This window comes from Gopherus evgoodei, chromosome 2 (assembly GCF_007399415.2).
Source record: "Gopherus evgoodei ecotype Sinaloan lineage chromosome 2, rGopEvg1_v1.p, whole genome shotgun sequence".
NCBI lineage: Eukaryota > Metazoa > Chordata > Testudines > Testudinidae > Gopherus > Gopherus evgoodei.
This window is the reverse complement of record NC_044323.1, coordinates 88,944,684-88,971,398: the sequence shown is the minus strand read 5'-3', so window position 1 is coordinate 88,971,398 and position 26,715 is coordinate 88,944,684. Positions and strand designations below refer to the sequence as shown.

Genomic DNA, 26,715 nt, shown 5'->3' with positions numbered 1-26,715 from the left:
AACAAACTATCTGTTATGGTAGGTAGGACAAAAACTTATAATGGATACAAAACCTCCGGACATAAACTAACTGCCTGGGGCTAAGACAAAAGTACTGCCTAATTGTCCATTTTTGTGATTTTTTACAACTTCCTCTGAAGCAGCTAGTACTGGCTACTGATGCAGGATGATATATTGGATGGATCAAAGGTTTGATCTGAGATTATTTTTAGTTTTAATATATGTCATAAATATATATACAACACCTTCCTCCCTCAAAAAAAGTAATTGGGGTGGGGGGGGGGAGAAAGTAATTGCTTTTTTTTGTGTTCACAAGTTAAATGTTGCCATGGATACAATGTGCTGTTTACAGCGATAATAATAAATATTTTACATTAACACAATGCTTTTCATGCAAAGCGATTCACAAACTCTATACAGGGAGCACTTCACACAACACTGAATTACAGCCACAGAAACTGTTCAACAGCATAAATCAACACTACCAACAGTTTAGAATAGGAAGTGAAGAATACTACGCCCCAAGTGAAAATGGAGTGGTGGTATAGGAAGGCAGAATATAATCACCAGAACTGAAATCTAGATAGGAGCCAAAACACACTAATTCTGCAAGATGCAAAGAATTAAATGGGATCAAGCAGAAAGGAACCAGTACAGTACAGTAGCCAATAAGAAAGCAGGTTCACACTTTTACCTTTTCCATTAGATACATTTAACTTTGTACATTCTGGTTCTGGTATTTGGAGTCAATTTTAAGCCTTTGCTTTCTTAGGCAGTACATTAGTGCTGATGTAGGTGTATGACCTAAATAACCAGTGACAGAGAAAATGATTATAGAGATACAGAATTTTAAACTAGTTCTGTTTTTTTTTACATTGTTCATGAGGTAGTTAGGCCCCCTCATTTATTAAATCACCCTTCAAAATACTTTCTTGAAGTGGACACATTTTACAAGGATAGATTTTAAAAATTGCTGATTTTACACTTGTAACTGTGTGGCTGCAAATAATAGTAGCTGCAGTTGATGTAAGTTTCATGTCAGTATAGTACTGCCAAGAGGCTCAGTCAGGATCACAGCCCCATTCCTGTAAAATAGGTACAAGACATAAGTAAGAGACAGCCTCTGCCCTGATGAATTTACAGTCTGAGAAGACAAGTGACGTATAAAAGATGGAGACATTTTCAACATCTGAATTACCATAACAGTAGGTGAAAAATCATGCCCAAGTTATTTGCACCTGCAAAATTTCTGGCCCAAATATGGAGGCCTAGTTAATACTGGGCTGAAACCTTGGCCTACAGAATTAATTTAACATGCAAATTATTGTAAATGTTTACAAGGAATTACTTTACACTATTGAGGTCACTAGGCTAGATTTAACACAGCATAAGTAGACTTGATTCCATTGACTTCAGTGGAATTGTTCTCACAGATAGCAGTGGTATATTTGACCAAATCCTTCTACAAAGTCAGAAGTCCAGACTGGGAGTAAGCAAGGTCTCGAGCTATGCAAAACTGTCACCTTCTTCCAGATTTTCCTAGAAATCTAACCTGGTTTCAGATTTTATGCCTGAAACTGACCAGATTTGCTGATGTTTTTAAATCTTTTGACATAGTTTACCCAAGCTTTGAAGGAACTTGAGCTGAGTTACTGTTTTGGCTGGAAACCTTACAAAACTTAATGGATCCATGTGGAGTCCATCCAAAATTGTGCAAAACTTAGTGAATTTAGCTGAGCTTTATTATAGTTTATAACCTGAGAAATCCAAGCACTTTGGGGTTGGGAATTCACGATCAAGACCACAGGAAAAAAGGTTTGCAAGAACCTGAGTGAAATGAAACCACCATGTACGGTTCTTGCCAGGACGTGCATGCTGTTTATTCCTGGTCTGCCACTAACCTGCTATGCGAACATCATCAAGTTTCTTTACTGCTCTGCTCCAGTTTGCCCATTCATAAAAATGGCAGTAATGCTTACTTATTTCACCAGCGTATTGCAAAGCTCAGTTAATGTTGTCAAAGTTCTTGGAGATCCTTGGACAAAAGTGCTAAGTGCAATATATTATCCTTGTGGTAGCAACTGCTGAGGAAAGGTAGAGCCTGCAGACTTTTCAGTTTTTCACAGGTTTTGCTGGATGCTTCATTGTCAATGATAATTTACTTTTAGTAGTGTCTCATAGTTGTATCTGCTCTACTGGTTAAATTCCTGCCAATATATGTGTTTTCAAAGATCTACAACCAGTATAAAAACTATTTATTGATGGTGCATTATCCTTGAGTGGGATTAAAACACTAGTGTTGTCCACAAGCACTGGGCTGGAATTTGAGCACTGTAATTTGCTGCACATATGAAGCCTCTATAAACTAGGAGAGTTATAAAGGCAGGGGTTTAAAGCTAATGTTAGAAAATTATATAGTACACAGGTTAAAAAAAGAGTGTCTGTACATCTGGGTATAGTGCTTAGATTATCCACAAATACTTGTTTTAAAAGTCGTAAGATACATATAATGCATAATCAGCAATAACCCAAATTTAGGTGAATAAATGTAACAATACAGTTTAGATATTAGCATCCAAATATTCAGGTACATACTCAAGAAAAATTGTACAGGGTTGGTTGTGGAAAGCAAAATATATCCAAAACTACATGGAATACAAGGAGTGCCAGTGCTTAGATTCTAGCAAAATTTAACACTTCAGATTATTTTAATTGTATACTGAACTCCTACCCAGAAATTTGACAATTGACTTGTTGACTCAGGAGTGTTACACTAATTGACTGTTAAGTTTGGATCCCAGAGCCTCTAACCAGTTGTTAAACTCTGAGTAGGCATGTCAATAACATGCCAGGCAGTTTTAGGGGGTGGAGAATACTGCTGGGTGCATGTCTTTCAGATTCAGCTCTCTGCGTGAGGAGATGTGTGAAGTCTGGTGTGAGTGCTGCTGCTACAGGCAGAGATACCAGGACAGCTAATTGCTAGCTCAGAAGCTCTGGTTTCAGGAGGGGAGAACTACTGCTGCTGGAGTACAAACTGACAGGATCATGACAGAGCCAAGCAGTAGAAAAGAAGGATTTAAAAAATGCCGGAGTGCCACTTTCAGCATTGATGGCTTTAGCTTTACGATTGGTGAGGCTTTTTGTTTTAATTCTTGGTTTTATATCCCTCCCTCCCTTTTCTTCTAGCTTTCTTTGTATATTAGGCACAGTATGAGGAGACAGTTAATCCACCAGCAATGCTTTTTGAAATGCATAGATGTGTTGTAACTTTTGCTTTGCTTTGTATCCAGATGTGTTCTTTATTTTCCTCTGTTGAAGAAATTTGCCTTCGACTAGTAGCTGCTCTAAACCCTTTCATCTGTTTTTTGGAATAGTTTAATTAAGAGGCTTGCACAACTTTTGTTTTGGAGCCTTACCTCAGGAAAGCCTGTGTTTTAGGATTACATGTTTCTAACTTGCTTGATGCATTTCCTTCCGATAAGTCCAGTAACATAAGCACTGGGAGTTTGGGGGTTTGTTTTTTATTGTTTCTTGGCTCATCTAGTACGCCTTCAAAAACTTATGACTATGTGCTATTTTCTAGCTAAAGTAGAAACATATAATCTCTTTTTATATATATATATGCTAGAATTCGGAAGTGCATCAGGAGAGGTTTTAATTTCTAGGGCCATGTTTGTTCCTGGTGCAGTTGTTTACATAAGGAATGGATTTTGGTGTTTTGTGTTCATTATGCTGGCAGGGGAGAAAAAGTGAGCCTTCTCAAAGCTACAGGTGTCTGCAGCTTTTTTTTCTTTGTGAGGCTTGCTGTGCAAAGGTTAGGCACGCTGAGTAATCTGAACAGGTTGTTCTTTCAAAATTTTACATCTCACTGGGCTGCATTATGCAAATCCCTGTATATCTCAAAAAGAAAACAAGCCACTGTGCTGATTTTATTTTTCTCTGTAATCCAAGTGGGAATTTTGGATAATCTATGTGGAAGAAACTATCACTTTATGTATATCTTTTAGAAATTGACTCAAATCTGCTCTCTTGCACTACTAAAGTCAATGGAGTTTATTCTAGAGTTACACTGGTGTAATTGAGCGGAGAATTTCGTTCTCTAATGACAGATGCAAACTTTTTGTTGGATGTGAGACCTTCCCTCTCTTGTCTTCCGAGCCTCTGTCTTGTTTTGTAATGCCTTTTGCAACTGTTAAAACCTAAACTTTCTGGGAGAACTATTTAAACTTAGATTATGTACTGCAGGAAATATTTTCATATAGCAATATGTTAATGTCCATACTGCACTTTGAAGAGGAAAACAACACAAATATTATGCTTTATTTTTATTTTACTTTAACTATGGAGAGGCTACCACCTCTCCATAATAAAGTTTCATCAAGATTCCATTTTAAAGGCCTATTTATCACCTTGTATCTTTATGAATAAATAGAGTTATTTGGCATCACTTTGCATCACTCTGTGGGAATTTGGGGGATTAGCATTCCCATGGTGCTGTTCTCTTTTGGGCCTAGGAAGGACACGGCACTAGCTTAGTCAACAAAACATTTGTGTGTGTGCTTAGTTTTATTAATACGTACTTAGAACCAACAAGATTTTTGTCCTGGCTATTTGTCTGTTGTTACTAGTTATGCTAGAGAAAACTGAATCAGATTTTGCATCAAAGGACTTGGATTTACAATTCCAACTTCATGTTGTTTTTTTTAAGTATCAGAGGGGTAGCCATGTTAGTCTGGATCTGTAAAAAGCAACAAAGAGTCCTGTGGTACCTTATAGACTAACAGATGTATTGGAGCATAACCTTTCGTGGGTGAATACCCACTTCATCAGGGTTTTCTTAAGGCAGTAGTCATGCTATCTGACAGATGTTTTTCTCAAGATTTATGCACAAATGGGTACCCAAGGAAAACAACTGACTATTTGCATATTATCATATACTGTAGTATGTAGAAATAGAATATGATTGGTATATTTCAAAAGGATCTGTGTGGCTTGACGAATGTGCTCTGATTAGACGTATGCATTTGTGATAACTTTGCAAACATGCTTCCTAAGCTTTGTGTACTAGTAATGATTCTTGAGTGATCAAATATGTGTAAGTTTCTGTACTGAAGAGTGTGAATATTTCTTAGCAATTGCATGGCAACTAAAAACTACAAGGAATGGACTTAACATTAGTATTTCTTCCTTTTAATTGGTAGAGAATTCTGCCTCTGTATTTAGAACCAGGTTTTCAAAGAGTCTCAGTGATTCCTTGGAAATACTGAGCTCCCACAACTTCTATTGGGGTTCATAGGAATTGTGGGAACTTAATACTTTTGAGGATCAGGCAATAAAACAGTAAAAATACCAGGCTAAAAGTCTGCGCTGAGCTGGAACTCTGGGTAAAATGACATGCAATGTACATTTTAATCTGTCTATGCATCTAATTGCTGTCTTCCAGCTAGGAGATGACTTACCGTTTACTTAATGATGATTTACATTTAGACTTATTGTAGCTTTTCTTGGAGAAGGGTTTGGGCCTAATACTGAAGATCAGTTGTGTGGGATGCTAGAATTCTAATGCAGGGAAGGTTGGGGAAATGCTCTGTTCTGTGACTCCAGGCGTTCATGCAACCCTTATAGCTCCGTTATACTGGTGCTGGTCAGTGTCCTGTTCATGCCATAGTGTTAATTAGAGCAAGTTCCAGGCTGCTGTAATTTTCAGCCTGGTATTGGTGGCTCAGAGAAACAGTTCTGGCAGCTGGGAATATCAGGAAAGCAGAGTCTCTGCTCCTTTCTTCCAGTGACAGCCATTGTGAGTAGAGCTGTGAGGAGTCCTGGTGTAGAGCTCTACAGCAGGTGGAAACTTCTTGAGTAGCCACTTAAATTGGATGTATGGTCCCTTTGCACTAGTGGAGTTATGCAAACGCACCATAGTGTGCCTATGAATCAAGTCCCTTGACTTCTGTGGGACCATTCAGGATAATACATCTAATCTACCCAGTAGTAAATATTCGTTCTGAGACCTTTATTTGACTTCCCTCTCCATCTGGACGTTTCATAGTCTATGAAGTTTTTGCCTGGAGTGGGGCTATTAGATTTGAATTCTTCCAGAAAGATAATTTATCTCTGTAGCCAATTTCCCCATTCAGAAATAAACAAATCAGAGTGCAAGTGAAAGTTTAAAAGACTAGTGATGAAAACACAGTGCCTGTTTCTTGTTTTGCACCCTGTCTTGTCACTCCAGTGCATAGTGAGTGTAGAACACTAGTGTATCAGAATGCTACTGTTTTGTATCTACTGTTTCATATCTACCTGGTCTAATTGACTAAACTAAACACTCAAGGAAGTAAAGAATCAGACCTACTGTCCTTCAACTTGAGAAGATGGTAAACAAAAATGTCAACAAGATGATATTTTCCTTCTTTGTTAATCGTTTTTCTATCATTAAAAGCTAATTTTTACACCGGGTTTTTCATATCCAGAAGTGTTTGAATAACATTTTGTTTTAAGTGTCCTAGCCACATAACTCTAATGAATTTATTGTTATAGAATACAATTATAACTATTAGAAGTAACTGAATTGGTTGGGAGTTCTAATGTAACTCAACACTGTTTAGGTACTGAGGGGAGGAACACTGACCTGAAGTAAATGGTTTTGCGGGTCTGATTCATAACAATGTTGACTACCATTTATAAGATCTTGCAGCAAAGATTCTTTGAGCTCCACTGTCATTAAAAAGGACACCGCCGGCATTCTGCATGCATAGCCCCAGTTAAAATAAATGGGAGCTTTGTGTCCAGATCAATGGCAGTTCAGTCTCTGGTCAGTATTTGTTCCTAAGCTCTGTTTCCTGTGTCTTCAAAATTTGTGATTTTCTGATTCATTGTTTGAACCCCATTTTGGTATTAAATTTCAATTGGTGACCCAGGGAAGTGTATTTATGAAGTGCATACACAGACACAATGTTCTTATTAGGTCACTGCAGAAATTTACCTTTGTAATCCATTTTGTGCATTGGTTGTATAAATATTGTGACTTGTGAAGATATGTGCACTGTTTATTTAAATCTGTCATATGACTCCAGGCAGGAATGGTGCTGGAGAAGTTTTAGGTAGAGGTTCTACAGTGAAGCAGAGTGTAGCTTTATTAGAATAAGGAAAACCGCTTTACCCCTAAAGTTCCTTGTTAGAGGAAATTGATTCTGTTTCTCTGACATTTTCACTTGACAGGCTCTCAGCAGAAGTTCCAGTATTTAAACTACCTGACATGTATGGTGTAGATTTTTATTCAGAGTGATGTGGACAATCAAGCATCAAATGAGTGAGAAAGATACGAAGTTTGCACTGTACTTATTTTGCTGTTCAATTGAAAGACTGTCTTTACATTAACTAGATAATAGTTGCTATTTATGTGTACTGTAACTTTAAATTTTAGGAGTTCTTCTGATGGCAGCTGTCATTTTGTAATCTGATCAGATGCCACCTGCTACAGAGGAAACACCCACGCTGTACTCTTTCATGGAAGTTGTACTTTTGTTTTGTTTTTATTCTTAATGTAAAATAACTGTCAATCTTACTCACAGTACGTAGTTGTTCTTTATGTACAGGAAATTATAACAAGTATTGCCCACAAGTTCTCAGGAATCCCTTTTCTTCAATTTTTGGGGGGAAGACAAGGGAATTGTAATATCAGATTGACACCCTGGGGGAGAAGGGTTGGGAGCCTAAATTTACTTTTCCTGTAATGAGGTTGCATTTTTTCATGATTGTCACAATGGGATTCCCCTCAGCTTCTTCAGAAGTGCAGTGCTAACTCCAGGAGCTCCCTTGTTCATCTGCAACAGCTTTTAAAGAGGTACTGTTGGTGGAAAACATCTTTGCGGTTGAGATGGTATGGGTGCCTCACCCCTCATTTGTACTGTACTGCTTGCATTTACTTCTCTTCTTTAAAGAGGCATGTTAGTGCATTGGGACAGCACCTGGAATCAGCACTGCACTTCCCAAATACAGTAGTTTACAAGGGTCCACTAACTATGCTATGCGTTACCCTAATTTAGTGGCTTTTCAGATTTTTCCTTCTGTGGATTGCTGTGGAAGAAAATGATCACTCTTTTGTGGACAAGGTGAAATGCATTTTGTGGGCTCAGTCCATTTTCTAGTGGCCATGTGTCCAATGACAGGAAAAAAAACATAACTGGTACCACTATTGGTAGAGAAGTCGAGGAACCTGAAAAAGCAGCAAAGAATCCTGTGGCACCTTATAGACTAACAGACGTTTTGGAGCATGAGCTTTCGTGGGTGAATACCCACTTCCTCAGATTCTTTGCTGCTTTTACAGATCCAGACTAACACGGCTACCCCTCTGATACTTGAGGAACCTGAAGTATATTTCCACCTCTGGAAGTGAGCCTTCCAAGTCAGGACTGAATTCTAGTTTGGGGGTAGTACTGTGTACTGTGAAGGGAGCTCCACTTGCCTGTCCATGAGCTGTTTCTGTTCTGCAGATAGAAAACTTCCATCACTGGGGATTTCAGTCACCAAAACTAAGCTGTTACACAAATTTTTAAAAAACTCTTGTCCAGTGATGCAACTAAAAGAGTTCTGCTTACCACTGTTTTTTGATAGAGAAGAACTGACATTAGTAATTTTGATGTTTAGGTCAAGTATCTTGCCACCTGAACCAGCAGAACTAGGAATTCTAAGCATGATAATGTGATACTAACCTACCTATATGATACAAATTTATGTCTTTATTTTAATTATTTTGTTAAATAATTTGTCAGTGTACTCTGAAATCAATACAGATACAATATGATATAAAGAAAAGAAAGACAAATGTAGTGAAAAGAAAACGGACAACAAATATATTGTATGCAGTGTTGTTATAGCCATTTTGGTCTCAGTGTATTAGAGGCACAAGGTGGGTGTGTCATAAACAGATAGCTAAGGGTTAATGTCTCTTTCACCTATAAAGGGTTAACAAACAGTGACTTGCAAACACCTGACCAGAGGACCAATCAGGAGACAAGATACTTTCAAATCTTGTGGAGGGAAGCCTTTATCTGTGGGTTTTGGTTTTGGCTTTGTTCTCTCTGGGTCCTGGATGGGACTAGAGGTGCAATCAGGTTTCTGCCAATCTCTCTGCTACAGTCTCGTATCTATTCAGAATTGTGAGTAAGAAAAGGCGGTCATAGTCTTTTAATTTGTTGTTTTTTTTTCATTTACATATGTGTACTTGCTGGAAGTAGCTTAAATTGTGTTTCTGCTGGAGAAAGTTTCTTTCTATTGTTTATAAGTGGAAAGACCCTGTAACGGTTTACCATCTAAACTGCAGAGATAAACCTTTTACTTTTTTCCTTTATTTTTTTATTAAAAGTTTTGCTTTTTAAGACCTGTTGGATTTTTTTCTCCTAGTTGAGGTTCAAGGGAATTGGTGGGGAGAAGGGAAGGATAAATTTTCTCTTTGTGTTATATTCACGCAGCTTGTATTGCCTCTGGGTGAGGGGGAAGGTAACACTCCTCTCGGTGTGGTGATTCAAGAAGTTGAATCAGGCGATCTCCTAGTGTTCCCAGGGCGGGAAGGAGCTCGGAGGAAGAAGGGAGGGGGAAGGGAATGGTTTATTTCCCTTTGTTGTGAGACTCAAGGAATCTGGGTCTTGGGGTCCCGAGGGAAGGTACTGGGGGAGACCAGAGTCTATCAGGCGCTCTACTCTAAGTCCTGATTGATGGCAGCCTATCAGATCTAAGCTGGTAATTAAGCTTAGGGGAATTCATGCTAGTACCCATATTTTGGACGCTAAGGTCCAGATTTGGGAATTATACTTGACAAGGTGAGGTTATGTCTTTTATTGGACCAACTTCTGTTGGTGAGAGAGACAAGCTTTCAAAGAACTTCTCTACAGGTCTGGTTCAGGTTTTACTTGACCTGAAGAAGAGCTCAGTGTAAGCTCCAAAGCTTGTCCCTCTCACCAAGAGAAATTGGTCCAATAAAAGATATTACCTCACCTACCTTGTCTAACAAACATATTGTGGAACGAGAATCTAAAAAGTGTAAATTGCTATTAACTCTGTTCCCAAACTACAAAGCCAGACTCAAACCTGTCTGATATGTCTGTTCACTATGCATGAAATTCACTTCACTTCCATGAATGCTGAATGATCAGAATTAGGCGAGTGAGGTGTAGACTTGTGCTGGCCCTCTACACAGTGGTGAATTGCACCCTGATGCAATAATAAGCAACATAAATTCCCGTTATGATTCACTCTTTTATGTCTTTGCAGTTGTGGTTCCTACATGAATGGTGAACAAATATTTGATAATGGGCTCTTCAATCTTGCAACGCACAGCATAACACCATCCAGTGGAGAGAAGGTGTAAATTTTTAAGAGTAATTGCCTGTTGGAACAATTTTCCAAGGGTCACGGTGGATTCTCCATCACAGGCAATTTTTAAATTAAGATTGGATGTTTTTCTAAAAGACAAGCTCTAGGAATTATTTTTGGGAACCTCTATATACAGGAGGTCAGCATAGATGATCACAATGGTTCCTTCTGGCCTGAGAATCTCTGAATCCATAAGGGAGAAAGGGATTTCAATGGGAGTAGAGGGGACTCAACATTTCATAGGAGTGCTCTGCACTTTACAGGATGGAGTCCTACATGAGCTTTACTAGAACGTTACTTTGCAAAGGTCTGGCCTTCCTTTAATAGAGTTATGATGATTTACACCAACTGAGGACCTAGCTGCCTCTTGTACTAGACCACTTTGCCCCATGGTACATATCTTGGCACACAATTAAAAAGTCAGTTGATTTTTGGGTTGACATCTTGTATGTCAAAATAATTCTGAGGTGAAAGATGATTGCCAGTTCCGAGGCCAAATGCAGTGGAGTAGAAACTGGATCAGATTCATGCTGTGGCACATCAGAATATGTCACTTCTAAAGTCTTTTTTTCCCTTGTCAATTTCATTTCTAAGGGAAGCTGTGAAATGTAAAACCTTTGCACTGTGTTTTGACATGAGAGTTGGCAGCATTGTCCGCCATGTTTGCCCTTGCGTGTAGGAAAATAAGCTCATGAGCTTTAGACAAGGAGAAAAGGTGATAGTGGATAAAATCATTATTGTCACTCCTAAGGAGAATTCCTCTGACTACCTTGTATAATTTTTTTTGAATTTTGACTGTCTGAGGCAAATCCTGCCCTCGACTTTCTAGATACATAACATCACCACTGTGGTTCAACTGATTTATCTATCTTACTATAGTATCTGAGCATGTGATTGTGTGTACAATCCATACTGGCAGCAAAAGGGTTAATGAGAGTCTGGAGGCTCATTTAGACCACTTATCTATACCTGGAAGGTGTGTAGACTCAATTTGTTATCAGACCTTGCTGAGAAGGAGCTGGTTGTCATCCTGAAGGAAGTAATTCAGAACAGTGAGGAGAGAGACTCAGGAAGGTGGAGATCTAGAAGAGAAAGGGTCTAGGGCAGTGGCTCTCATCCTTTCCAGACTACTGAACCCATTTCAGGTATCTGATTAGTTTTGCATACCCCCAACTTACACCTCGCTTAAAAGCTACTTGCTTCAAAATCAGACATAAAAATACAAAAGTCACAGCACACTGTTACTGAAAAATTGCTCACTTTCTCATTTTTACCAAGTAATTATAAAATCAATTGGAATATACATACTGTACTTACATTTCAGTGTATAGTATGTATATAGAGCAGTATAAACAAGTCATTTATGACATTTTAGTTTGTACTGACTTCACTAGTGCTTTTTATGTAGCCTATTGTAAAACTAGGCAAATATCTAGATATGAGTTGATGTACCCCCCCTGGAAGACCTGTGTGTACCGCCAAGCATACATGTATCCCAGTTTCTGGGAGGGGAAGTATGGGGAAGCTACAGGAAGGAGCTTACTCTGTGGTGGGCCCTAAAACGGGCAAGGTTCCAGATATGTAGCCCTGTGGGTCAGTGTTGCAGAAGAGAACCCAGAGGGACTAAAAACTCAGGCCCAGGGCAGGTACCAGCGGCTAAACTTCTGTATGGTTTTGTTCGAGGGTGTTTCAGTTCTGTTGGGGAGAAACCCAGGAACCTGCTACTCTGAGTGGGATTGAAGAGGAGCCCTGGAGACGGGGTGGGGGAGTTGGGAGAGAGACTGTATGGATGACTAATAGTGTGGCTGGAAACTTTATTTGGGACGTGTTACCCTGGAAGGGTTGAGACTACATGACCTTGGTGGAGGGACAAGTTGCTAGAAGAATGGAATCACCCCTGGGCCTTAATGGCTGTCAGATCCCAACACCACTGGGGGGGAAGGTCCTCCTGTGCTTTGCCCTGCCATGGGGGGGCATGTCAGCTGGTGAGTCACTTCTCAGCAGAGCACCTCACCTTCTTTAATGTATTTATCCTTACAACACCCTTGTGAGGTAAGGAAGTGCTATTATCCCCATTTTACAGATGGTGAACTGAGACACAGACCGACTAAATGACTTGCCCATGGTTACACAGGAAGTCTGCAGCAGAGTGAGGAATTGAGCTCATGTCTCCCAAGTCCTAGGCTCGCATCCCAACCACTGGATCATACTTCTTCCTTAGGGAGAGGATGCAGACAGGGAGCACACGGCTCATACATGTATATGAACCACAGAGCAGTGCTCCAATATGGCTGTCTCTGGCAGCAGAGATGGGCTGTTCTGGGGCATAGAAAATGGGATTGTCTCTGTCCTTTGTGTATGGTGTTGGAGTGGGGAGCACAGTGAAAGGCTGCACCGATGCTTTCCAACCCTGGGGGAAGGAAGATTCCTTCGGCAAACCATGTTTAATTAAGCTTTATCCAGGGATCAATGAGACTTTTAGCTGAGTAGCAGCTGTAAGTTTCAGCCTGCAGAAGTTGCTAAACACAATACCAATCATATAGTCAATGTTTGGTATCTGCCTAACAAAATTATGTTATTGTTTTGCACTTCACAGTCACTAGTCTCAAATCCATTGACCTGTAAAATAACTACTTAAGACCTCTAGCAGTAAGAGAATGTTTGCAGATACTTTAAAATTACAAATAAATACAACATAAACTCGTTCAAACGGAGTTCCTTTTTTACTTGACAAGAGTCAAGTTTGGGTGTTTATATTTCCCTGATAATACCTAAAGTAGTGTAAGGAATGCAGGGTAATCGGCTTCTTGCGTTTGGTGTCAGAGATGTCACTTACTGTTGCAGGAGAATCATAGAAGCCTGAACTCAGTCTCACCAGTTTAGGAAAACCATTTAAATTCACCGCTTAGAACATTTCTATTTACCTGACTTAGTCTGGGTTACCTCCTCAGACCACAGAAGTTAGGCCAGGTCCACACTACAGCGTTAAATCGATTTAAACAGTGTTAAATCGATTTAATGCTGTAACCGTCCACACTACAAGGCACTTAAAATCGATTTTAAGGGGTCTTAAAATCGATTTCTGTACTCCAGCTAAACGAAAGGAGTAACCCTAAAATCGATATTACTAAATCGATTTAGGGTTAGTGTGGACAGATATCGAAGTTATTGGTCCTATTCTTTACTGAGCTACCCCAGAGTGCACCGCTCCGGAAATCGATGGTACCCTAGGACCATGGACGCACACCACACGAAGTAATGTGCCCTAGTGTGGACGCGTAAAATCGATTTTATAAAACCTGTTTTATAAAATCGATTTTTACTAATATCGATTTTAAAGCTGTAGTGTGGACGTAGGCTCTGAGGAAGGAAAGACTTTTAGGTAATCTATTTAATCGATATCTCCTCCAGAGTTTGCTAGGGCTACTATAATTTTAAACATTTCATCTTGGATACACTGGTGGCCAAACAAACTTGGCATGAAACAAGCCTGAATTTAGGAAGTTACCCTCCCTTTCCAAATCTAAATTATGAGAGAAGAATCAAGATAGAAAGTGGTTGGGTTTTTTTTTCTATTAAAGTTGTGTATTTCTGGCCAATATAAGAATTGGATACTGGGAGAGAAGAGCTTTAAAATCTAACTGTCTTTTGGATTTGTTCTGCCGCATAACTATTTTTAAAATTCTTATGCTCTGCTAATTAGCCTGTTTTTCATATGCAGTGTGTGAATGCATGTTTGTGGCTCTGTAGCTATGTTCTCATTTACATCAATGTAAATCTGGAGTAACACCTCTCAAGTCAAGGGGTATGAAACCTCATAGCCCCACTGAGGTTAAGAGAGCTACAATGATTTACACTAGATGAGAATCTGGATTCAAAGATTTACACTAGTGTGGAGTAATTTAGAAAATAATCTGACCTATAATTGAAGCAATTTAAATCACACAGGGTGAAGCTTACCAGTCATATTCATTTTCCATAGCGTATTTTCAAGAATTCATAAAAATTGTGTTGATTTTTCCTAGCTTCTCTCTCCAGTGACATAGATTGCATTTAATAGTTCCACTGAAACCTGGCCCTGGATTTCTAATAGCTACCAACTTGAGATTTTCAGAACCCAGAATTTAACTTCTAGTATTACATCAGTATCTGGAACCTATGATCTTTGGCTGTTTTTCAAAGTTGAAAATGTGATGAGTGGAAAGGTTGTAGTAACCTTACTGAACAGATGGCACTTAATAAGGTCTCTCTGGATTACGGATTTCCAGCTGGCAACTAGAGCGCGTGTTGTGGGCTGGACAATGTGACTGCCCCCAGGCACTCGGCGTCATTAATGTGACATCACATCCTCCCCCTGTTTCTATTAGCAGCTGTAATCATTTCCACTGAAACCTTCTCCCCAAGGAAGACTTGCAAACATCATCTTTCTCCGTTAAGTGGAAGTTCATGGTGTTTTTGTTGCTTGCTGGTACTGTACGATGCCATTTCTTATTCCTATTCATTTACGACCCTTCTTCCCCTACAATTTACATTGATGTGTTAGGCAGCGTTACAGACCATCAAATGTGTGCAGCTGGGGATAAACAACTGCTCAGCCAATGCAACTTTAATTTTACCCTACAATTCCTTTACTGTTCCAGCATCAGAGTTCTCCCAAGCAGACCAAATTAGCGAGAAGTAGTAGCTGATTTATACTTGTTAGAGGAGAATTGGGGGTACTGTTGGTATCAGTCATTTTTGTCATCTGTCTATTTAGTACTAATGTAGAACATTAAACTGAAATCATTCTAAAAATTTAACTTGGTACTCTCTTCCCCATATATGTGGATTTCTTATTTTTTTGCAGTTTCTTTCAAGTTGGATGCTGTTTTATCACGTTTCTCTTTTTCCATTTTGTAGTCTTTCATTTCTGCTTCTGATATGCTTGCACAATGCTAATATAACTGGGTTTCCAAGATGTAAGGAAATGGTGACTGCCAATAGAACTTCTACTAGAATTTCTTCCTCCCCTTTGGTATTCACTTTCCACGAATAACTGTTCAATTGGAGTTTTTGCTCAGATAAAACAAATGCTAAGCCATCATGCTCCAGTATACATACACAGTGAATTTTTTAATATGATACAGAGGCAGACATGAAGCAACAGCAGAGAAGTTCCAGTAGCAGAGTTTTAACATTAGTTAAAATAATGCAAATAATGAGACCTGCTTGAAAATATATTGTAGGAAAAGGATATATGGGCAAAATATTCCTCTAACCTATAGAGTATACTAATAGCCAGTACTTGGTATTCCACCCATGTGGAGCCTATAGTCAATAATCATAGTTTTTTCACTATGGTATTCAGCTTTTTCAACATGTATAGATCACCAGCAGGAGAATTTTGTCCCCAGGCCATGATCCTGTGATTGAGTGTGCACACATGAATCCCCATTGAAGTCAATGGAACTTTACTTAGGTGCACTCATTCACAGTTAGCTTGCAGGATTGGGGCTGCCTTTAATTGCTTGGCAAAGGTACAGTCCATAATCAGTGAAGAACAATTCAAATTTTCTTTAAAAAATGTACATTGAAATTTTAACTGAGCAGAATTGCACTTTTGGGACACTGAATAGCTGGTGAAGAATAGGCTGTACCCTTGAGATTCATAGCCAGTTGGCCTTATTGCAAGTCGCATTAAGGGCTAGCTCCATCTCCTGTTAAAATCAGTGGGACTCTTACCACTGATTTCCTAGATAAGGAAGCTTCCACTTCGACTCCATATAACTTTGAATGTATTATTCTTTTCTTTATGCGCATATGGTTCATGCCCAAATAAGTAAAATTTTTGAGGAAAATATTAACTGGAGTGAGGAAATTGGAAGAACTACCTCTCCAATTTTTATAAGTGGGGTAATGTATATAACGGGTTGTTAATTTGCACTGCTGATAGTGCTGAATATGTAGAGAACAGACGAAAAATCTTCTCTCAATTTGCAATAGTTTGTGGTTATACTTCCTCCTCCACTCTAGCAATTGACTTATTAAATATCCAGATGCATATGTACTATAAAGAATCAATGGAATTTAAACTGAAGACTGTCATCACTAAACTGTGGCTTGACTAATCCTTGAAGTGCAGTTTTACCCTCAAAAAATGACTGTAAAAATATCATCTCTGAGAGTTCTAAGGTTTGTTGGTCTCTCAGTGACTCCATATATTTGTTCAACCCTGAAAATTGAGGAGATATTTGGCCTGCAGGATTGTTAATACTGGTGGTGATGTGCAAGAGGAAAAAAAACACCTGTGTTTGCAGGTCTGCTGACTTGAGGGAGGGAAGAGGCACCCTGTAGTTTTTATCATAAAGTGAGCAAATTTAATAGGAAAGAGTATTGAGAAACATAGCATAAAATCCCACAACACCACTTTTACAATAGCTTTCAGAACAGAAACATGTTTTAAGTTACAGAACGATCTCATCTAATGGAGAGAACTCTACATAGCAGCAGTTCTATCTGAGCCGTAGATGGCATTGGGACAATACTTTACTCAAAGCTCTCAAGACTTTTTGAAGCTCCTTGTATGAAGTGTTTTAGAGAGGCAAGGGTGGGTAATAACTTTCCTTGGACCAAATTCTGTTGGTGAGAGAGAAGCTTTCAAGCTACATATTGTCTTCTTTAGAAGTGTGGCTTTTTTGGGGGCTCTATTCACTTACTCCTGGGGCATTCTGCACCAAAACAAAAAAAATAAAATAAATTCTGTGCACAATATTTTAAAATTCTGCACATTTATTTGTCAAAATAGTCATGCCAGTTTTAATTATTTTGGTGATTTATTTCAAATACCTATCAGCAAGTATGTTTGTAACAATACACACAGACACGCATAAATTTCCCCCCAGGAGTAGAGAGTTAAAGAATCCCCTATGACAACGAAATTCCTGTTTCTTTGCTCCCCTCTCCCTCTCCCCTGAGGCTAGCTGGAGGGGGGGAGCAGACACCCTCAACCACCCCAGAGCCCCAGCTGAGCCCCTCCCAGCCAATAAACCAACCCCTTCCCAGAGCCTAACCGTGGCCCTCCCAACCCAGATACCCACACCCTATCCCTCCCAAAGCCCAGCCCTAAGGCCCCCTGACCCAGATACCTGCACATACTCACCAGACCCCTGGGATCCAGAGGGAGAAAACGCCCTGCTATGCTCGGTGCCAGGCTTGCACAGAGTTTCCTGCATGTCACCCTCTCCTTCCCTCAGGGTATGCTGGGAACTGCAGCTGCCGGAACCTTCTAGCTCAGTGGTTCTCAGCTGGGGTTCTGCAGCCTCCAGGGGGTCTGTGAGCCCTTTCAAGGGGTCTGTGAGGCCCCACTGCTGAAGCCCCAGTCTCGGCACCCCCCGCAGGATTGAAGCTGTGGGAGTTTTCAACTTCTTGAGCTAAGCCCCCTCCCACCTTTGAGTTATAATTTTTGGTTGCATCCCCCCCACTCCCCCTGGACCCCACCATGTGGAGGTGGCTTGACCCCGCTGACCCCTCCCCAATAGAAGTCAAACTATGCCTATGCCCAAGGCCCCGCCCCTGAGCCCTCTCCTCCCCCACAACCCCTGTTGGGCTCTGGAATTTTAGGCGCATGTCAAGGGGGGGCCTCAGAGAGAAAAAGGTTGAGAAATCCTCCTCTAGCCTCTCCCCTCCCCCCCCAGCAGTGGTCTCTCTGTCCAAGCTTGGGCTCTGTTGGGTCCAGCGGCCCCTAGTGGTGGCGAGCAGCACTGCAGTCCATTTCTGTGCAGGAAGGGAAAAAGAAATCCTGCACGCACAATGTCAATTTCTGCAAAACTCTGCATTGTGCAGTGGTGCAGAATTTCCCCAGGAGTAATTCACTGCACTTCTGCCAACATACGGCCATCTAGCCCAGTGGCTCTCAACCTTTCCAGACTGCTGTACCCCTTTTCAGGAGTCTGATTTGTCTTGCGCATCCCCAGGTTTCACCTAACTTTAAAACTACTTGCTTACAAAATTAGACATAAAAATACAAAAAGTGTCACAGCTCACTATTACTGACAAATGGCTTATGTTCTCATTTTTACCATGTAGTTATAAAATTACTTGGAATATAAATATTGTACGTGCATTTCAGTGTATAGAGCAGCATAAAGAAGTCATTGTCTGTTTGAAATTTTAGTTTGTATTGACTTCACTAGTGCTTTTTTATGTAGCCTGTTCTAAAACTAGGTAAATATCTAGATGAGTTCACTGTATGCCCTGAAAAGACTTCTGTGTACTCCCAGTGGTATGTGTACCCCTGACTGAGAACCATGGAGGCTGCTTAATACCACTGAAAATCAGGCCATTTTTACTTATATGCCTAATATGGATTTTGCAGCATTATTTTAGGTATCCAGGCTGAAGATTTTGACTTTTGTTTCTCAGTTGTCATTTTTGAAAAACAGTCCTGAACACATAATTCTACACTAATGTGGCTTTTTATATGAGTAAATGCTTCAGGCGGAGTAATCTGACCAGATTCTAAGGGTTCCTTTCATTTTTACTTGGTCTATTTAAACTTAAAAGAAAATACTCCTTAACTTGTCTCCCTCTGTCTGATTCAGAGAACTGCCCTTGTTAAGAATTTGTCATTATTTGGCAAACATTTTAATATTTATTGCCTTAAACTGCCTTTTCATGCAGACCAATATAAAATTTTACATGTATTTCAAATCATGTGCTGTAGCCAATTTTTGTTGGGCAGATAGAAGGGCATAAGATCATTGACTTAAAAGGTGTTATTCTTGATTCTCACAGGTGTAAATGAGAGGAGAATTGGACTCAAAATGTAGAAAGCAATTCAGACACATCCAGTTTTATCATGTTTGGTTATGAGGGGGAGAGAGTAGGAGGATCCTAAGATGCATGTTTCACTGTTTCCTCTTGTAAATTTGCTCAGGGGTGATTAGGTCCAATAGCTCTATCTAGCAATGCAAAGACACGTACTCAGTGAGATCATTAGGCCTCAGCCACTGTTAAGTGTTTTGAGTAGGCTTCACTTAAACTAGCCACAGCCGTAAGTTGAATCTGAATCTATATCAGATGGTGGTATCCCATAGTCACACAGACACCTCAATGTCTCAGGTTTCAAGGTAGCAGCCATGTTAGTCTGTATCCACAAAAAGAACAGGAGTATTTGTGGCACCTTTGATACTAACAAATTTATTTGAGCATAAGCTTTTGTGGGCTACGGCCCACTCCATTAGATGCAGTGGACGCACACACACACAGAGAACATGAAACAATGGGTGTTACCGTACATGCTCTAACGAGAGTGATCAGTTAAGGTGAGCTATTACCAGCAGGAGAGAAAAACACTTTTGGTTGTGGTAATCAAAATGGTCCATTTGCAGCAGTTGACAAGAAGGTGGGAGGAACAGTGTGTGTGTGGGGGAAACATGGGGAAATAGTTTTACTTTGTACTTTACTTTACTTTACTCAACATCTCAGTAATCCTACTGTACTAACATACTCCAGCTTGTTTCCATCCCAGAAGTGCCAACAATTTATCGTCATTCTAGGTGCTTGTTGGCATTGTCGTATCTCTGTGGCTAAGGCATAGAGCTTAATTGTTCTTGAATCTGCATGTGTGAGCATTGAGGATGCCAATTACAGCACCACAGAGAACTAAGATTCACTTACTGCTGTCAGTTTGACAGAATTATCAGAGTAAATGGTCCTTAATGTGAGATTCTGTTTATTCTGTAGTGTATTTTTGCCTTTGTTTGTCTAATACTTTCTATTAATTAGAATTCATCACGCCCTTAACTGAAGTAGCTTCTTTTTACATGTCAAATTTGAAAACTGACTTGTCATTATGTACATGCTCTGTTTGGATGCTGCCCTTTGAAGGGCAAGCGCTAATTTGAGCCCTTTGCTTTACCAGGCATCACTTTCTTACCTAACATTTATATACATAATATCTTTTTCCATCTCTGCACTGATGTTTTAAATGAAACCTTAGGGATGTACTTCCCATCTGATTGTGTGTGTTTACATGTTATGTTCAGTCACTTGTATTGATGTATATCTTATTATGTTTAATAAATAAGCTTTGTATCCTTACAAAGTTCTTAACTTCTAATATTTCAATGAGTTAGGCCAAACCTGCATAGGCCCTCTTGAAATCCCATTTTTAGGCACCTAAATATCTTTGAAACTCTAGCCTTGGAACACTTCTGAAACTTGTCTCCATCATGCCTAGGTGCAGGGGCGAGGGAGCTTTTGAACTAGGAAGATAGTATTCTATAAATAACTAATTATGGGAAAACAGACTATCAATCACTGTTTTCATTTTTTTAAAAGAATCATAATGGCATCAGGTGGCTTCTGAAATCAGAAACAAAAGGGATGCCTGTCTGAAAATTCATGAAGAAGAGGTGGGGGGAAGAGAGAGAGAGACGTGTGCGTGTGTGTGTCCAGACACAGCTATTTTAATGAGCAGCTATTAGTCAGCTCCAAAGAAGGAACCAAACTCGTGTAAACATAAACTGGTTTTGTGCTATGGAACTGTTGCTCAGTTCAATTAAAATCTACCTTCTAATTTGAAAGAGCAGACAGCTGATCCATTTTACAGATGTGTCATCTATCCCATTAATTGCTGGTAAAGGTGGTGCAGATCAAATTGGCTTATTTGGTACAAAATATTTCTGTGTCCATGACTACAGCATGTTGATTGTTAAAAAATCAAAGACCTATTCAAATGACTAGGCCACCGGTGAGGCCATATATTTAGCCTCTTTTGGAGCTCAACTGGAAAGAACTCTAAGAATGGGCAAATCCGTACAGATAGAAGAAGAACTGACATGAGTTTCTACCAGAACTTGAACAGAGGTGAACTCACGTGGAATATGTGCTGAGGTTCAAAAAAGTTGGATTGCTTCATACATCTCAGTTCTGTCTAGTTGGGTTTCCCACTCTTTCCCCACCTTTTTTTTTCTTTAAAACCAGCAAAAGCATCCCAGTGGGGTGGGAGGGGAGGAAGTGAGGGTAAGGGAACCCTGTTAATTCAAAAATGATGTTTCTTGTGTAACCCTTCTGCCCCTCTGAGTTGGCAGCAACAAGGGCCGGGTTCAGTATCCAGGGGTTCCTTTTCAGTAACACAATGCATAACCGGCTCGAGGGCCCACCCAGTGACCTGGGACACTTACATACCACACCCCCCTGGGTGCCTCTAGGAGGCAATACTTCCCCTCTCGCAAGCACGGAGTCTGAGTGTAGCAAAATCTTTTTGATAAAAGAAGGAATTAATGCGGCATCCCCTTGGAGAAACACCCACAACAGGGTATAACCACCAAACCATAAACAAAAACCCACCTCCAAGTACGTTTGGCACTGTCCTTTTTCCCCTTAGGGTTTTAAGTCCAATCACCCCAAGTCCAACAACCCAAAGTCTCTGGTCAATGCCACCACAGAGTTCGAGAGTTTATCTGTAGAGGTCCCTCTCCCCCCCCCAGCCGGGTAGAAAGGGGCCCCTTACGTGGTCCAGGGCCAACTGCCCTGCCTCTACGTGGGTTCTGCTTCCGCCTTCTCCACGAACTGCTCCGCTTCACCAGCAGCTCCATGCTGCTCCTCCAGCCGTCCTCAGAAACTGCTCCGCTCCACCAGCTGCTCTGCTCCATGAGCTGCTCCAGTTCTCCCTGCAACTGCTCGGGTCTGCTCATTCTGCAGGCCACTCCACCCGTCCCACAGCCACGCCGCTCTGCCAGCGCTCTGCTGCCACCAGCTGTCGTGATCCGCTCCAGCCATCCCCACAACTGCTCCACTCCGCCAGCTGCTCTGTTCCACAGTATATCTTCAGGCTCCCCCACTAGTTAGCACAGGACTCAGTGCTCTCAGCTCAGTAATTTCAGCTCTTTAGTATTTCAACTCTTAGTGATCTCAGCTCTTAGTAGGGGAGCCCCAGTGCTAGTGCACCATTAGCCCAAGTGAGTTCAGTCAGTAACCTGTATTTAGATTCTTGAGGAAATAAAAAAAAAAATCAACTCTGATATTCCACAGTGGAGAGAGAGGGGTGGAACTGGTGCTTCTGGCTCCACAAGGAGACGCACCACCAGGCACGATACCTGTCCCCAACTCTCTCAATTCACTGGGTTTTCGAACCATGTCCCTTGTCTAGCAAGTACCACCCAACTGAGGGTGAGTCATTTGTCACCAAGCAGTCCCACAGCTCGGCAGTCTGGGATAGGGTAGGCGTGTCTATGCAAATACACTCTCTGAAATTCTTTCCACCAGATGTCAGGGTAGAGTGTATCCTGACTCTGCTTACATCTGTTTTGTTGAAAAACAAAAACTTGAATAATTTAGAAGGCAACACAACCTGTGTTCTCTTTTTTAACTTTTCATGGAGGGAAAATAAAAACCTCAATAACTTTGACTCCTCTATTGGAAAGTATTTGAAATTTCACACACAAGTTCTGGCCAGAGCCTGCAGCCCTGAGCATCCCCCTGTGCCCCAACCCCCTTCCCCAGCCCTGATCCCACTCCTGCCCTCTGAACCCCTTGATCCCAGCTCAGAGCACCCTCCTGCACCCCAATCCCTAGCCCCACCCCAGAGCCTGCACCCCCAGCCTGAGTCTGCCCCCTTCTCTGCACCCAACCCCTCCTGCCCCACCCTGATCCCCCTCCTGCCCTCTGAACCCCGGTCCCAGCCCAGATATTTATTACGTATTATTATGTAGAGATTTATTCTCTACATAAAAGAATAAATTGTCCCCAAATCAGACATCTGGAAGGGTAACATACAAAAGCCAGTAGGAGAACACTTTAATCTCCCTGGACATTCTATAACAGATTTAAAAGTAGCCATACGTCAACAAAAAAACTTCAAAAACAGACTTCAAAGAGAAACTGCAGAACTAAAATTCATTTGCAAATTTCAGAGGGGTAGCCGTGTTAGTCTGGATCTGTAAAAGCAGCAAAGAATCCTGTGGCACCTTATAGACTAACAGACGTTTTGGAGCATGAGCTTTCGTGGGTGAATACCCACTTCCTCAGATGCATCTGAGGAAGTGGGTATTCTCCCACGAAAGCTCATGCTCCAAAACGTCTGTTAGTCTATAAGGTGCCACAGGATTCTTTGCTGAATTTGCAAATTTAACACCATTAATCTGGGCTTGAATAGGGACTGGGAGTGGCTGGCTCATTACAAAAGCAACTTTCCCTCTCTTGGTATTGACACCTCTTCATCAATTATTGGGAGTGGACTACATCCACCCTGACTGAATTGGTCCCTTCAACACTAGTTCTCCACTTGTGAGGTAACTGCCTTCTCTTCATGTATAATAATGCCTGCATCTGTAATTTTCACTCAGGCATTCTGAAGAAGTGGGTTTTTTACCCACGAAAACCTATCCCCAAATAAATCTGTTAGTCTTTAAGGTGCCACCGGACTCCTCGCTATAATTATAGCTCTGTTTCCAATCATGAAGTCACTGTGGCCACTAAGAATATGTCTGGAGTGAGTGGGAGTGAGTATTCCAGCCTGGGTCAACAGACCCAAGCTAGCAGGGCTTGGGCTAATGCTCTAATAATAGCTCTAGAGAGAGTGCTTTGAAGCTGCAGCTTGGGCTCTGAAGGCTAGGGAAGGGGGTGGGCGTTGGAGCCCGAGATCCAACCCAAGCTGGAACATCCACTGCTATTTTTAGTGTGCTACCATGAGCCCTGCTAGCCCGCCTCTCTACTTGAGCTGGGAGGCTTGCTCCCTGCTGCAGTGTAGACTTGTAGTTATGCAGCCACAGATTTATTTCGGAGTGTGGTCTGTTCATGCTTTGATTGCTGGAACAGCACTATTATTTAGAAAGGGCAAAGAGAATTTTTCATACAAAATCAGCAATGTGCCAAGGAAAAAAGATATATGGGTATAATTACATAGTTTAATCCATCCCTACTGTATCTGCAATGTAGTTACCGTTAATGAAAAGAGTAGTAACTTGCTTATTTCACAGTAGTTTCATTTAGTGCCTTTCCGTAGAACAAAACTGACTGAGGCATTTTTCTTATCTAGGAATAATGATTTCATTTCAGCACTCATGTATTTTTTAAGGTAGGGATAATGTGACATATTATCCTGTGTCGGTGTTTTGCTGAGGGATTTCACCAAGGTTGCATAATCAAGCCCAGAGCTATTAAATATTCTCATGCAGACCTTTTCTTTCCTGTTTCAGTTTGACTCTAGTTGGCTGTAAAGTGTGTCGGGCCTTTTAAAACATTATTTTTTAAATATATACTAACACAAGGTATTTTTAATTAAGATACTTTGGGGAAGGAGTGTATGTCATACTGGATGTGTTTCTTTTACTGGTGAAGATAGTTTATATGAAGTAAAAATTGTTACCCGAAATTGGGCCAGCTAGTAAGCTTAGGGAGGACTAATGACCCACCAGAGTTTGACAGAAAGCAGCACGTTTATTATACTGATAGCTAAGCTCAAAAGAAGGAGAGGGGGTTAGATTCACACTCGTATACTCACGCTCCCAGGACAGGTACAGCACTGGAGATGTCAGGATCCTTCAAGATAAGTGTCCTCCAGTGCAGCGATGGACGGTGCGATGAAGGTAAGTCTTTCCAAGGCATGATGAAATGCAACGTGGCAAACCACTGGCCAGGCAGTCTGGGTGAAGGGCCTTCACGGGAGGTACAATCTTGTGAGTGCACTCCTGATCACATGGCCCCTTCTGCTTCCCCTTCTAAGGATCTGTTCCTCATGGCCTGTGACTAGAGATGACTTGGCCGTGTCTGGTTGGTCACACTCCACCTTGGACAGGGTCCATGGAATGTCAGTGCATTGGGTGTGTGAGCACTGCCTAATTAGAATCCCAGACACCTTGTCTACCTAGGAGCTCTTCTGATCTTCCAGTATTCAAGGAGCCAAATCATCCCACAAGGCATTCCAGGAGGGAGTGGGATGGGGAAAGCCATTTCACAGGTATTCAAGAGGGAGAGGAGACAGAAGGTGGCAGAGAGTGTAAACAGACCTTTTGAACATACAGGTTATATAGAGGCATACAGATCACTGCTGCTCCTACAACAAAAATATCTTTCATTTTTGTAACACTTGCCATCTGAAGATTTCGAAGCACTTTACAAGGTTAATCAATTTAGCCTTACAATTCCCACCCCCTGAATGTAGGCAAATATTATCACCATGTGATGGGGTGCATAGCCTGTGCTGATGGAGAAAAATGAACTGTGTCCAGACAGCAATTAGTGCACCCAATTGCACATGGAGGGTATGCCTGACTGGGGAGGAGCTGGGTGGCTGAATTAAGGATGAGTCCCAGCTGAGGGAGTAGGGTGATTAAAGAAAGGACTTCAGAGTAGCAGAAGGACTTTGGAATAGCAAAAGGGAGGCAGGAAACCCAGGAGAGAATAGGCCTTGAGATCATCTCACAAGATGGGAGCTCTGGCAAAGGGCCAGGAAGGACACTGACAAGTCACAGGGGTTGGTCAAGATCCTGTGGTGAGTTGACGGAGGCAAGACCTCAAGGAGGCAACCAGTCCTGTTTGTAGAGGAAAGAGACACAGGCACAGAAAGGCAGACAGGGAAACAGCCCTGGGAGGCGTTCCTTGGTATCAGAGCTGGAAAGACCTCTGCAGAGCCTGGGAAGGTGTGAAGAGTCTGCAAAAGAATGAGCCCAGGAAAGGGCAGAGGAAAAGACCAAGGCCTTGGCTACACTTGCAAGTTAGAGTGCATTAAGTCAGCCCTGGGCACCCTAACTCCTGAAGTGTCCACACTGGCAAGGCACTTAGAGCACCTGGACTCTGCAGCCGGAGCACTCATGGTAATCCATCTCCATGAGAAGCCTAGAGCTTTCTATGCCGTGGCTGAAATGCCTGGGTGTCAGTGTGGATGACATGTTGCATTACTGCGCTGTGATTGGCCTCCGGAAACATCCCATAATCCCTTGAAATCAAGTGGCCTTTCTTGTCATTGTTTTGAACTTGGCTGCAGGCATGCGGATATCCCCTTTCAAAGCTCCGTCTCTGATAGCTGGCATGCTTATCTGCTCTGGAACACTAAGCAAACCGTTACTGTGGAATGCTGCCGCTGGCGAGGCAGGTGTGTGTGTGTGGGGAGCTGAGGTCGGGGTTCCCCCTGCTGCGGTCTGAACTTACAAGACAGCATGCTGACACACTCTCTGCCTCCCAAAACACATGGTCTCTTCCCCCCACATGCACACCACACACTCCCTGTCACACTCCACCCCTCCCCCATTTGAAAAGCATGCTGCAGCCACTTCCATGCTGGGATAGCTATCACAATGTACTGTTCTCCGTGGCATTGCAAGAGCTGCTAATGTGGCTTGCAGCTGACAGTGTAAACACACAACA

At 41.4% G+C, this 26,715-nt stretch overlaps 1 protein-coding gene across 6 annotated transcripts in view; it reads left to right on the top strand.

The window, feature by feature from the left end:
- The window catches only part of PDE1C (phosphodiesterase 1C), a 566,690-nt gene that overhangs the window by 90,391 nt on the left and 449,584 nt on the right, over window positions 1-26,715 (top strand). For 5 of the 6 annotated variants that reach the window (XM_030551314.1, XM_030551316.1, XM_030551317.1 and 2 more), the window contains exon 1: window positions 2,972-3,130. The exons of the other annotated variant lie outside the window; for it this stretch is intronic. In XM_030551314.1, the coding sequence (XP_030407174.1) occupies window positions 3,046-3,130 (85 nt within the window). In that variant the 5' untranslated portion in view covers window positions 2,972-3,045. Of the gene's footprint in view, window positions 1-2,971; window positions 3,131-26,715 lie in introns of those variants that run through there. 6 annotated transcript variants of the gene reach the window in all.